General features: G+C 40.4%; 1 protein-coding gene across 4 annotated transcripts in view; it reads right to left on the bottom strand.

Annotated features, from left to right (window-relative positions):
- Nucleotides 1–15,160, bottom strand: part of BLVRA (biliverdin reductase A) — a 46,068-nt gene that overhangs the window by 21,354 nt on the left and 9,554 nt on the right. For all 4 annotated transcript variants that reach the window (XM_027836992.1, XM_027836994.1, XM_027836993.1 and 1 more), the window contains one exon: nt 2,303–2,424. In XM_027836992.1, the coding sequence (XP_027692793.1) occupies nt 2,303–2,424 (122 nt within the window). The remainder of the gene's footprint in view (nt 1–2,302; nt 2,425–15,160) is intronic.

Genomic DNA, 15,160 nt, shown 5'->3' with positions numbered 1-15,160 from the left:
ACATCACTAATGTGAAAATATGTTTAATAGGAATATAAATATATAGCCTATATCAGATCGTGCGCTGTCTTGGGGAGAGTGGTGGGGAGGAAGCGGGAGAAAAATTTTAAACTCAGAAGCATATGGAAGTAACTATTGATAAATCAAAATAAATGAATAAAAAATTAAAAAATAATAATATATACAAAGTAACTACAAAGCATTTAGGAGGGAGGCACCAACACCTGGATGATCAGGAAAGGCATTGGGTAGAAGGGAGCATGTGTAATGAGTTTTGGGGGCAGCTAGGTGGTGCTGTGGATAAAGTTCCAGCCTTGGAGTCAGGAGGACCTGAGTTCAAATGCAGCCTCAGACACTTGACACTTACCAGCTGTATGACCCTGGGCAAGTCACTTAACCCTGACTGCCTCACTTAAAAAAAAAAGAGTAATGAACTTTGAGGGAAAGTTGGGCTTTTAAAAGGTGAAGAGAAAGGGTGTTTCAGGTATGGGGGACAGCTAGTGCAGAGTCATAGTGATGGGAGATGGAGTACTGTGTGTGAGGAATAAAAAGAAAGCCAGTTTGGCTGGACCAGGAGAACCTGAAGGTGACTCTGCTCCCCTGTGCATTCAGAGGAGAGGTCTCCTGAGCTACACGTAAAGAAGAGGACTCCATGTCACCCTCTAGAAGTGAATGGATGAATCACTTTATATTGGTAAATGCCTGTGCTAAGCATGGGGGTACAAACAGAAAACAGGACTGCCTCTGCTCACGTATGGAAAGTTTCAGCTGAAAGCCAGATGGAAAGGTCCCATGGTCCCTAGTATACAGAGGGAAAGCAGATGGTTGTGGTTGTTCAGTTGTTTTTCAGTACTGTCTGAAACTTCATGATCTCATTTGGGGTTTTCTTGGTAAAGATACTAGAGTAGCTTGCCATTTCCTTCTCTGGCTCATTTGACAGATGGGGAAACTGAGGCAACCAGTGTTAAGTGACTTACCCAGGGTCACACAGCTAGGAAGTGTCTGAGGCCAGATTTGAACTCAGAAAGATGAGTCTTTGTGACTCTAGGCCCAGCACTCTATCCACGGAGCCACTTAGCCGCCCCTAAAACAGATGGTAATGCCTCTTATTTAATATCATTTCCACTGACTGAATCATATTAGTTTCTGATGTTAAATCATTTGATGGGATTTTTGTGGTAAGAACTTTGTTTTCTGGGTCTTCTTCACAGGAGCTGTTTCTAGGGATAATGGCTGTGGATACTGGGCTGGAAGCATTACTCTTCCAAAGGCTCTTGGGTTCAGGGTCCTGGCCTGTCTCCAGAAGGGCCTGAGGGGTGGTGATGGTCAAGGTGGTGGTGGTGGTGGTGATTTAACTTGCCTGGCACATGCTGCCTCCTCTCTCTCCCCCAGTCACCCTGCTTGCTAACCCTTATGTGTGGCAGTTGGTGGAATGGCTTACCCCTTCTCCAAGCAAGTCTCAACTTGCTTCTCCAAATAATGGCTATGAGGGATGGGCTGGAGGCAGGACTAGTGGTCAGTTGTTGCTAGTGGTGATGAGGAAGGGGGGCCCTTTCTTCACAATGATTCCACTCCACAATGACGGCTGCTGGGGCCAGGCTAGAAGCAGGTTTGGTAGTTCGGGGGTTCCCAGACTCTTGGGTTTAGGGTCTCATGTTGTCTTCACTAACTAGGAAGAGTCAAGGGAGTGGTGGTGGTTTGAACCTGCCTGGTACATGCTGCTGCCTCCTCTCTCTCTCTCTCTGTCTCTCTCTGTCTCTGTCTCTGTCTCTGTGTCTATCTCTCTCTCTCTCAGAAGTGTTACAGCAAACTCATTTCCTACATGCTCACAAGACTCAGGAGAGGCAAGAGAGATATGTTAGAAAGAGTATAACATCTGCAAACAAAAGACCTGGCTTTGGTCTTAACTCTAACATTAACTAGCTGAGTGACTATGGGCCAGTCACTTAACACGTCTCAATGACAGTTTCTTCAGGAGCAAAGTGAGAATAATAACACCCTCACCACCAATTTCATCGGGCTGTCACAAGAAAAGCTTCAGAAACCTAAAAGTGCTATACAAACGTGTTATAAATATTTACACATACAATAATGCCATACAATATAAAAGTACTATACAACTGTGTTATTGATTGCATAGAGGTACACATACATATGTGTGAGTATAGTAACAAGACTTCCAATATGAGTACTGAGAGAGAATGCCAAAGCAACAAAAACACAGCTGAAGGTAAATAAAAAAAGAGGATATAAAGGACCTTCCTTTTCGAAGCCCTTATCAAGCAGTCAAACAATAACTAACCTGGATACAAATCCAATCAGTTTCAGAGGGCTGGGATGATGCTGGGGGCTCTGCAAATCCCTAATCCGCACAGATCCAGCCCTGCCAACGCCAACCACCACAACACCAAGCATTTCTTCTGGCTGCAAAAGAATACAAGGAGTTTGAAAAGAATCACAGGCATTCGAGCAAAAGCTGCAAATAATCAAACAAACGAAAAAGCAAAAATTTTTAAAAAGGCAAATATGAGATCATCAATTTAGAGCTAGAAGCTGGTCCAATCCTCTGATTTTCCCTGATTATGAAGAAACGAAGACCCGGGAGTCAAGCAACCTGCCCCAGTTCACAAAGGTAGCATTTGAACATGTGACCTCTGACTCCCGAGTCAATCCTACCATGCTGCTTTTAGCTAGGTCTCTGTAACAGAGACAGACAACAGGAAGAGCAATTGATGCAAGGTTATTATTGTCTCCCTGTCAACTGGAATCTCCAACACGGATGAAGACTCTTCGGAAAGTCACAGCCCAAGCACTAAAAGTTGATTTCCTCCTTTTCCTCTCTCCCCATTCCCCTGGAAAAAAGACTCGCCCCATAGTTCTGTGAGACAACGAGCCAGGGTACCCTCAAACAAAAGGATTCCCCAACTCACCCTCAGATAATTCCACTGAAGCCAAAGCACCAAAGGGTTTTACTTCTTGAGACTATGACCCCGGGAGCGTGGCCTGGCCCCTTCATCCTCTCCTGTACCCTTCTTCTAACATAAGCCGCTCAATCATAAACTGCCCAGGCAATCAACGACTACATGAATAAAACCTACTCTATCACAGTTTGGAGAATCTCAGAATACAAGATTACAAATAAGCTGATGATGATGATGACAATTATAGCACACCATAAGGCTTGCACTTCACCAGAATCATCTCATAGAACTCTTTTAAGCTCTCACATCCTCGCCTCTGTATTTAGCCTAATCACAGACTGCCACTAGGCAGGGGCTTAACACTTTAGTCTGACCTTGTCAATTCAAATTTGCTTTATCCCCACCTACATGGCCTAAACTTCTTTGTCCTGTTTCTAAGAGGTCATAAGATCACAATGATAGAGTGAGATGGGGGTCTCAGAAGCCATCTAGTTCAATTTCTTCATGCTATAAATAAGGAAACTGAGGCCCAATGAGGTTAAATGACTTGCCCAATGAAACTCAGATAATTAAGAGGCAGTGATTAGATTTGAACCCAGGTTCTCTTACTTCAGACCCAAAGTTCTTACCACATCCATGACTGACATGGACTTTATGACAGATTCAATGTTTGAGAAGAGAATTCACCTCTAAGATTTGGTTTAGTCATTTACATGTGTCGCCAGTAGGCAATGGTAGATGCCTTGGTCTCACTGGCTTGATCTTAACCATGAATTTTCCCTTGATGAGATACATTCTCCATCCCAGCAAATGAGTGAAAAGCTATTAACACATTTACAAACTATTATCTTTCTACTGAAGATGAAGATTTAGCTGTGTCTGGTCTCATAAGAGAAGCCATCTAGTTTCTCCCCTCTGGTAGAAAAAAACTGTGAGCCCTAATGAATCAATCAATCAATCACTAAGCCTTTATCAAGTGGTAATTATGCACTAGGCACTTTGTTAAGCTCAGAGGATATAAAGAAAAATAAAAACCATCTTTGTCCTTGAGGAGCTTACATCCTAATAGGCTTTCCATATTAGGTCTATACAGGCTCTAATCAAACTAGATGCGAGGTAACCTTGGAGAGGAAGGCATCAGGAGCTGGCAGCACCAGGAAACACCTCCTGAAGAACGTGGCACTTGAGCTGAGTGGACAGAAGCTGGAGGTTCTAAGAGGTAGATGTAAAGGGGGGGAGAGCATGCTGGGCATGGGGGACAGCCAAGACAAAGGCATGAATACAAAAGATGGACTGTCACGTATGAGACTGAACTATAGACGGAGAAACTGAGGTATAGCAAACCCTCCTACAGAAAAGTAGGTCTCTATGGGTTTACCGTGGCTAATTCTGGATAAACACTACAAAAGGGACAATGAACTTGGGGGGGGGAGTGTGGTGGGGTAAGGGGGAGAAAAAAGTCTGAATTTCCAGTTTCCTGAAGTGAATAAAAGTATGGGTTCATGCAAAATGAATGAAAGTATATTACCAACAGTATCCTCTCTTCCCCTGCCCCCCCAAAAAAATACTTTTAAAAATTCCTAATACTTAAGAGCTGGAAATCACAAAAAATGTGCTAGACCTGATGTTACATCCACTGGTGTTTTGGGTATATTTCAATGTACAGGATCATATAACAACAATAATAATAACAATAAGTGCTAGTTGTTAGTTATCAAGGAGATAGGAGATCCTGGTGGGAATTTTACTTAGCTGTGTGATTGTCAAGATTTTCCAAGAGCTTTACAAGTATTATCTCATTTTATCCTCATAACAGTCCTGGAAGAGAGGTTTTATTATTATCCCCAATTTACAAATGAGACAGCTGAGGCAGAATTGGTTAAGTGACTTGCTCAGGGTCACTCAACTAGCAAGTGACTGAGACCAGATTTGAACTCAGGTTTTCCTGACTCCAGATCCAGCACTCTATCTACTGTGCCACCCAGCTATATGATCACACTTTCATGGATCTCATTAATGGGGCCGTTCCCTCCAAATCACAACTCATCCATGTCTTCTCAAACTGGGAGACTCTTGTCCATGCCCTCCACAAGGGTGAAACACTCCACACACCTAAGAAGCCATAGCTTTTTACTATACATGGCTAGACAATCAGGAAATCTGGATACTTTTAGCTGTCCATTTCTAAGCTATCCAATGGACTGCCTTGAGTATAGCAGGCATGACTAAATGCCATCTCCTATTCATGTATAGGCTTATTCATTACAAAGCACTTCTATATTTCACTTGACTGTCAAAACTGTCCTGGGAGGTAGGTCAGGCCAATAGTTAGCTTTCCCGCAATCCATTTTAATAAAGGAGAAAACTAAGACTCAGAAAGATTAAGTAATTTATCACCAAGTGAAATTCCAACTGGGATCTCTTAGCTGCTTGATCACTCGAGTCCAGTGATTTTTGAGAAAAAATATCTTGCCAAAGAAGCATCTTGAACTCTAAGTGTTTAGCAATAGTTCTTCTGAAAGAGTCCACAGACACAAAATGTACTGATTTCTTATTTAGGAAATATACTTGACACGTATGACCTATATCAAATTGCTTGACATCACAGAGAAGGGCAAGGGAAGGGAGGGAGAGAATTTGAAACTCAAAATTTTCTAAGAATGAATGTTAAAATTGTTTTTACATGTAACTGGAAAAAATAAAGCATTATTTTAAAAAAATGCTTGGAAAGGAGAACAATTTATTCAATAACACCACCACCATAAAGACAAACAATTTTGAAAAACTCAAAACCTCTGATCAATGCAATGACCAACCAATATCCCAAAGAACTCATGATGAAGCATATTACCCATGTCTTGATAGAGAGGTTGTTGCTGTTGCATCAGGAAGGTGATGCCATGACGTGCATGTGAGTTGAATTTAAGTGAGGGAGGGTTATGCAAAGTCATCAACCTCACTTTCTCCTCTAGAGCCATCTGGGTCCAGTGGCAAGATATAGATCAGGACTGGAGATGGCCTTTTGACAGAGAGGAAGGAGATGGACTCTGGAGATAGACATATTTTTTTGGACATGATTCAGGAATTTTGTTTTGCTTGAATAAGTATATTTATTACAAGAGTTTTGTTGGTGTTGGTGGGTTTTTTCCCCTTCAAAAGGGGAAGAGGCAGTAGGAAAAAGAAAAAATTAGTTTTGGTTCATTTAAAAAATTAAATTTATTTCAAAAATATTTGCTTGGAACTCAGCTTTTCCTTTTCCTTTTTCATCCTTCTTCCATTCTCTTGAGGCTTTCCCCTTTTGAATCACAGATTTTAAAGCTAAAAGAGACCTCAGATGCCATTTGATCCAACTCCCTCATTTTTCAGATGAGACAACTGAGGCACAGGAAGGTTAAGTAACTTGCCCAAAGACCCTAAGGTAGCAAGGGTCAAAGGGGGTCAGTGTGTCAAAGGGTCAGTGTGCCTTCTTACTACAACACACTGCCTCCAATATCAGGTATAGCATTTCCTCTTTGACATAGCACAGGATTTCAGAATAACCATTTGAGTTTAGACGTTACTGTTTTAGTTTTTCAAAGGAAAAAAAAAGCTGGATTTAAAAAACAACAACAAACCTATCCATTGTTTTTATTTTTGAAACATCAGCCACTCTGAAGATTGGAAAGCAGAGAATTCAAAGGTTGGAGTAACTCTGCCCTCTGCTGGTCTCCTGACCATTTGCATTTCATATATTCTGAAAATAAAAAGTGGATGATGTCTTTGTTTCAGGATGGACATCTATTTCATGAACCTAATCCAGCCTGTGGCTACAGACGTGGTCAGAGAAATAGACAAATCCCAAACGCGTTACATAAGGCAAGTATCTTACTGCACTCCTACTTTTTCCCTCTTCCGTCAACTCCACTCTTCTCTCTTTGGAACTAAATGCTCATTTTTCTGACTACTCTGCTCTAGAGAATAACTATGTGGAGAGCTTTCGTTCGCTTCCAAAGAGGCCATGAAGACTCGGAAGTCCTCTGGCATGCCTATTTTGTAAACAAACGGAAATCTGTGACTTGGGCAAAGATCCGGGGCCGGGAGTCAGAAGGCTTGAAACTGAGTCCCAGCTCTGTGTCAGCAGCTGGGTGGACTTGGGCAACTCCTTTCTTGAGTTTCTCCGGGCCTCACTGTGAAACAGGCCTTAGAATACCTGCATTAGTTCCCTCGCAGCGTAACTGTGAGGGAAGTCCTTTGTAAATCGTGAAGCCTCATGGAATTACAGTAACACAAATGTGCTGCTGTTGTTAGTCTACTAGACTGAGAACCTCTAATTTTTAAACACTGGGTGGCTATGTGACTAAGTCACTTAACCTTCTCTGGGCTCGGTTTCTTCATATGAAAATGAGGAGATGGGACTCAATGGCTTCCATGGTCCACCTGTAAATCTACGACTTAAGAAATGGTTAGCAGACATTTGGAAAACGAAGTAGTGATCAATCACCAAGGACCGGCAAAGCTTCATTAAGAACAGACAAATGATATTTCTTTTTTTTTCTTTTCTTTCTCTCTCTCTTTTTTTTTTTGACAGTCACTGGACATATCTTTGTTTCTGGCAAAGCATCTGATGACTTATTCCATGGCAATCTCTTCAAAATATAAAGAGATGTGGGATAATTAATAGCAAAATTATGTGCATTTGGAAGTAGTTAAATAGCCTGAGCTTGGATCTTTGCTATAAACAGGCATCAATGGCACACTGAAATACGCATTTGACACAAAGCTGGGAGGGTTCACTAACATACTGGATCAAAGAATCAGGCTTCAAAAAGATCTCAAAAGACTGGACAAATCAGCCAGACTTATCAGATGAAAGTGAAATCAGAAAGGTGCAAAGTCTTATACTCGAATTCCAAAAATCATCCTCGCTAATACAAGATGGAGAAGAAGAACGAGACAATGGTTTATCTGAAAAAGATCTTGGGGTCCTAGTGAACTACAAGCTCAGTATGTGTTAACAATGCAATAGAGCAGATCAGAGCTAACGTGACATTGGACCGTGCTCAGAAAGGCACAATGTCCAGGAGTAGGGAGGTGATGGTTCTACTGCATTCTACCTTGGCCAGTACATGTGCAGCATTACATCAATTCTTGGAGCTATATTTTAGGAAGGACATTCATAAGCAGCTTTGTGGCACAGCGATTGTTGCATTGGTCCTAAATCCAGCGCTGTGTGACCCTGGGCAAGTCACTATGCCTCAGTTTTCTCAACTATAAAATGGAGGTGATAATAACACTCTACCTCCCACAGCTGTTATGAGGATCAAATGAGACAATACTTGTAAAGTACTTTAAAAAAGCTAAGGTGCTACACAAACACAAGTTATCATCATCATCATTATCATCATCACAAGCCAGAGTGTCCAGAAAAGACCAACCAGGAAGGGGAAGGACACTGAGTTCATACCACATAAAAAGTGACACAAGGTTTGCTGTTGTCAGTCATTTCAGTTGTGACCAATTCTTCATGACTCCTTTTTCTTGGCAGACACTGGAGTGGTTTGCATTTCCTTCCCCAGTTTATTTTACAGATGAGGAAACTGAAGCAAACAGGGTTAAGTGACTTGCCCAGGGTCACACAGCTACTAAGTGTCTGAGGCCAGATTGGAATTCAGGAAGATGAGTCTCCCTGATTCCAAGTCCAGTGCTCTACTGGGTCTATTTAACTTAAAGAAGAAAATACAGAGAGGACACTTGAGAACTCACATCATAGTGATACATTAAATACCATTTCTTCTAATCACAGATAATAGACCATACAGATCACAGATGCCAAAGTGCAAGAGATCTTGATGGGAGACCATGAGATCTACTCCCTCACTTTAAAGATGAGAAAATTGAGGCCCAAGAAGTTGAGGAACTTGTCTAATTGCACAGCAATTAGCAGCAGGGTCAAATTTGGAATCTAGGTCTCTGAATCCAAATCCATCATTCATTTCACTTGCATCAATCACCTTCCATTATTTTATGTGCTGTAGAGAGGGTAGACCTGGTGTGCTTGTTCCCTGAGAGCAGAACTGGGAATAACCAGTGGAAGGTAGAAAGAGGCAAATTTTAGTTTGGAATAAACAAAAACTTCCCAACATTTGGATCTGTCAAAAAGTAGAAGCGGCTGCGTTCCTCAAGAGAATGTGGAAAGGCTTCAAAGAAATGCTGATTCCTTGCCCAGGAGAAGTTGAGGGGAATCTGGGTTAGGAAGAGGTTGTAATAGATGCCCTCGGAGGTCCCATCCAAGTTGGTTGTTCTGGGATTCTGTGATCTGACACTCTGCCCACAGCCTCTCCCTGGTACTTCTCACCATATACCCTCCTTCATGCCATCACTTGTCTGAGACCTCCTCCTGCCATGGACTGGCAGGCAGGCCTGTCCACCTCTGCAATATACCCAATGCTTCCAAATTACTGTCCTGGATTAAACTGGTGAATGGTTGCTATCTCCCGCCTCTATCTCTTCCCCACCCACTTCCTCCTTAACCACTTGAATTCAGGCTGCTATTCCATCACTTTCTCTAGTCTCTCCAATGTCAGCAATGGCCTCCTAATTGCAAACCTAAGACCCCTTCCTCACACTTTTTCAGCCCTCTCAGGGCCAAATATCATAGTTTTTTTTAGCTGGCCAAAAAATGTTATAAATATTGGGGTTCTAAAAGACTCAGTCCTTGGTGTCCTGCATATATAACTGCATATACATGCATATCTACATAGACATGTATATGGGTATACATTCATACATGTAGCTATCTCCATGTGAACATGGAGGTATCTACATGCATATATGTATATACACACATGCATGTATAAATATATGCATATATAGACATCTATATGCCTATATGTACATATACATGTGTCTTATAGATATGCAAGTATGTGCAGGTGTGTATGCTGGGAACCAAGAACTGAGTCTTACTGAACCCCAATATTCATAACATTTTAGGTATATATGTTTCTACATACCTAAGGGTATATATGTACTTATAAACACACACAGATGCATAAATATATATATATATATACACACACATACATACATACACACACACACCACGTATATATATCTCCTTCCTCTCAGAGAGCTCATTCATTCTCTTGTTATCAACTATCCCCTCTACAATGTTTTCCCATTTATGGGAATGATCCCACAAAATAGCATCTATTTCTATGAAGCTATACCCACAGCAGAGTTTCATTCATCCTTCTCTATCTGGCAGATGCCTCCACTTGAGTGCATTCCTATCTCCTGAAATTCCACAAATTAAAGAATGAGTCAGTTTCATTGCTTCACACAAAAGGCCTCAATCTTGGAGTCTCTTTTGACCTATTTATTACTTCTCACTCTCTAAGTCAAATGACTTTCCTTCCAAAGGTTGCTTGTAGTCTTTCTCTTCCGTTTTGCCAATCCTGGCTCACGTGACCTCATACTTGGATTTCTTTAACAGCAACCTAACTCACCTTCCCCGTGCCTGGCTCTTACAACCTTACTCTCTTTTCGTGAAAATCTTAAACCCATGCACATACATGTGTGAACACACACATATATATATTGGAAGGTAAGAGGTATGTTTTACTATGTTTACTATTACGTAATACTATTGGGTATTATTTTACTACTGGAGTCGAGATGGGTCTTTCTTTAATTGGTCTGAAGTCTGGTCTCTTTTAGCATTATTTTCCTTTTCATTATTATAACCATTATGTATTATAAACCAATGATGTCAAATTTAAATAGAAATAGGAAATTGTATATAAGGATCCTTGCAGGCTGCATGTTGACTCAGAAGACCACATGTTAACATTATCTATGTTCTGCTGTATTTTTATTTATTTTCTTCAATATTTCCCAATTATATTTGAATCAAAGGGAGGGTGTTGAGGACCACAGGCGGCTGTGTGCTTGAGACTGCTGGTGCGGACTCTTCTTCCAGTTTAGCTTGCTTCACTTCAAATGAAGTGACTGCCATTTCTATAGCACTGACAAAGGGCTTTCCTCAGTCCAGAGGGAAATGCAGGCAAGCAGGACAGCTCTGAAGGTCACATGCTGAATATAATGAATACTTAAAAGGAAAAGCAAGCTATAGATAACAGACTTGTGGTTTCAGGTACAATCTTCTTTTTTCTATTGAACTTTGTATATGGAAATGTTCATTTGATTTGGTGTTTGTTAAATTCAGAACTGGCTAAATTAAGGAGGGGGAAAAAGGTACTTTTCTCACACTGCTCCTAAGAAGCATGTCTTAGTACAGGGATTGTCATCTCTACCTCAAAGATGAGGAAATTGAGGTACAAAGAATTTAAGTCATTTGCCCAAGGTCTCAAATTAATAAGCAGCAGTTCCGGGCCTTAAATCCAGTTATCCTAGATTCCAACTCCAGCAATCTTTCACCATACCACACTGCATATGTGGCTATTTAACAAATTTGTTTAAAACATGGGAGAAAGAGTGTTGGGACCAACACGACTGTAAACACAGGGTGATGCCTTGTATATGGTAGGATCCCAAAGAAGTATGCTTGAAGGAATGCCCAGAAGAAAAGTACAGATAGCCCAACTTCTCATTAAAGTCCCCCCTAAAAATTCAGGGTTTGGGTAAAGAGAAGAATACAGAAATCTGTTAAAAGGGTGCTTAGCACACAGATTCTTCCTTCTCTTTCTGTGACCAAGAATTCCCCCTTTCCCCAAACAGGATTATGGATCAAGGGGCAAACCTGGACAGAGGCCATATTCTAGATTCTAGAACTCTCTGAGGATGAGGACAAATACTTCTTTGTTAATCTTCCCCACAGTACCTACTTGGCATTTTGTACGAAGTATATAAACCATGAACATAAATGGATATTTGAAGCATATTCTGCCTAGGATGTGACCAGCTTGGCTTGATAACCTATTGGTAATCAATCCCATCTTGTATATTATTTGATCACATCTTATTCTTTCCTTTAGAAATATCATCATCATCATTATTATCATATAAACCTTTATAATTTACAAAGTATTTTCTTCAAATAATCTAGTGAGAGTAATAATGCAAACATGGTTATCTCCTTTCTAGAGGCTGGCTGTTTTTCTGTTGTTTTTTTTTGGGGGGGAGGGTTAGTTTGGTTTTTAGTAATGAAATAAAGATAATAATGTTCACCACAAGGTGGCGTTTTAGAAGTGTTCTAAACCCACAGATTTCAGGGTAGGAAGGAACTTACTCATATATAGGAGTATCTTTTAAAATGGGATCTTACAGTAGCTGTTACAAAAGGAAGTAATATTAGGAAGTCATCTTTTCACAGACCACCATTAAGAAGACTAGAGTCAATGCAATTCTCAGCACTTGGTCAAACCTCATTCATTCAGAGAACTTGTAGAGAAGGGACCCTAGAGATGACAGAATCCAACACTCTTGATTTTACAGATAAGGAAACTGTGGGAAGAGGGGAAAAGTGACTTGCCCAAGGTCACATGGCTAATAAAGGGAAAAGCCAGGATCTGAACCCTGGTACTCTGACTTCAAATCCACAGCTCTTTTCGACTACTCTACCTTATACATTGCAATTTATTATTTCATTCAATAGCTATCTATTGAATGCATTCTATAATTAAAGTATTATGCTAAATGTTATGGGGTAGAAAAATATAAGTAAAGTACATGGTCCCTGCCCTTATGGGACTTTCAGCCTAGCATACAGACATCATAGGAATCATGGGGGTATTATTAATAATATATAATAATTTTAGTAGTGACAATAATAATAATAATTCTTAGCTAGATAAGGCCATAAACGTTCTTTCCTCTGACTCCCTTAATTTTACAGATAAAGAAAGAAACTTTGGCCCAGAGAAGGTGAATGACTTGCTTACAGTAACACAGTTAATCACTGGAAGGGTTGAGATAGGAATTCAAGTGTCTTGACCTAACCCAGTGGTCTTTTCACTATATATATCATGCATAGAACTATAATAGAATAAAGAACATGAAAGCACAAATAAGAGAGGAAAAAAAGCAACACTAAAGGGGTTCTGGGAGAAATTACTTCTGTCTAAGGACAGTAAGGAGGAGGTTGCATTTAGGCTATACACTTATCACAGAGCACGGTGCAGTGGAAATAACACTAGATTTTGGTGTCAGAACACGTGGGTTAGTAACATATGCCATATCCTAGGTCCCAAATAGTGTGGATACATTAAGTGACTCCTCAGTACAAACAAGGACTACCAGGATTCACGTAGCCTATTTCCACTGGACTGGAACTTGGAGTATGCTGGTAAATGTTTAATAACTAGCTCCCTGAAGAAAAAAAAAAGTGCCAACCACAGACTTTTCAGTTTCATTTGCATTATTAAAATTTTCTCCATTACTTTCTTAAGTCTCAATAATCAACAAAACAATAAATCAAGCCCTAATATGTTGCATTTGCTGATGTCCAAAGTGTAAACACTCACATTGGAAATTTAACAATTGGCTCTTGGAAGCCATTCAAATGGGCTTTATCACACCTCTTCCGGGAACCAATTCCCATATATGATATAATTATAATTTCAATTTGAATACATGCAACAATTTCAAAGAATTCATTGTTTGGATTAATCAAGAAATAGCTGTACATATATGGGCATGCACACACACACACACACACACACACACACACACACACACACACATAACCAAATCTATTATTTTATTGCCTTAGGGAACTTCCAATATGGAAACTCCCTCTAATAATACACATCAGTAATTTACCTATAGCTTACAGTGTCAGTAGTGGACTAAATTACGCCATTCACTCATTCCTTCAACAGATACTTATTAAGTACTTTCTATGGGCAAAGTATTATGTCAATCGAGGAATAAGGCATATGTTGTCAAATGCTATCAATGCGTCAATTTATTTTGCTTAGCTGTGCTTCCTATTTATTATAAAGGAGAATTTTCAGGGGAGGAGACTGATACAAAATAACAACAAAACTCATAATTAGAATGTTGAAGAAGTAAAAATACTGTGAGTGACAACTCCCACTGCTTTTATTAGTATTTTTAAGAAAGGATGAAGAGGAAAGGGCCCTCCTGTCATCAAATTCAACAATGCCTTCTTTAATAGTGACTTGAAAAGCATGACTCCCTGGGCCTCAGTGCAATGTGGTTTGACAAGGCATACCTCCTGACAAACTTTATTCCCTTCCAAACATGCCGAATTTCACTAATATGTTTCCATTTCCTGATAGTCCTGAACAACATGGACAAAGCAGGCAGGGACAGGGTCAAACTTAGGGGGCAAAGTGTCAAAAGTTTAGGGAGATCCCTCCTTCCCTAAACCTGGTTCATCTATCTCCTTTGGTGGAGGGGGGGGCGCTCTGAGTGGGGGGGAGATAACAAGTCTTTTATTTCCCAGCTGGAGCTAAGGTTTAAATGCAAATAACTGTTGTGAGGTAACCCAGTGACTGATTCGCACCGGGGTATAAGTAACTGATCTCAAAGTAAGAAGCAGGGGGGAAGGGGGTGGAGAGAAGAGAAGTACATCAGATCTATCTGAAGCTGGTGAGTGAATGGTACAAGGCAGAAGGAGCTTGAAAAGGGAGATTAGCAGGAGTTGCAAGACACAATTCACACTTATTCTAGGGTTGGGCCCTGCTAGGAACCACGTCTTGCCTTTTCCATGATCCTGAGCACCCTGCTAGGCACAGAATAGGTAAGAAATCAGGACAGTTGACTGGTTAACCAAGGATGAAGACTTGGGACTGAACCTGTGATTTCACTGGTATAAGGAATTCCCAGATGATGAAACTCCCTTCACCAACACAGGTTGGTGCCTTCTCTGCAATTTGTAATCTCAGAGAGCTGCCTAGGGCCCTAAGAAGTTAAATGACTCGTCCAGGGTCCCACAGCCAGTGTGTGTCAGAGGTAAATCTTGAACTCAGGTTTTCCTGACTTTCAGATCAGCTTCCTTTTTTTTCCTTTTTATTTAATATTTTATTTTTTCCCAATACATGTAAAAACAATTTTTATTATTCATTTTTTAAAAATTTGAGTTGCAAATCCTTCCCCTCCCCTCGTCACTGAGAAGGCAAGAAATTTAATACACGTTATACATGGGCAGTCATGCAAAACATTATTTCCATATCAGTCTGTTGTGAAAGAAAAACAGACCCCCCCCAAAAAAAACCCAATAAAAATAAACTAAAAAATGCTTGCATCAATCTGCATTCAGATCTTTCTCTGGA

Source organism: Vombatus ursinus, unplaced genomic scaffold (genome assembly GCF_900497805.2).
Source record: "Vombatus ursinus unplaced genomic scaffold, bare-nosed wombat genome assembly UNPS02014820.1, whole genome shotgun sequence".
NCBI lineage: Eukaryota > Metazoa > Chordata > Mammalia > Diprotodontia > Vombatidae > Vombatus > Vombatus ursinus.
The sequence above is the reverse complement of the archived record's forward strand: the minus strand, read 5'-3'. Positions and strand labels throughout refer to the sequence as shown.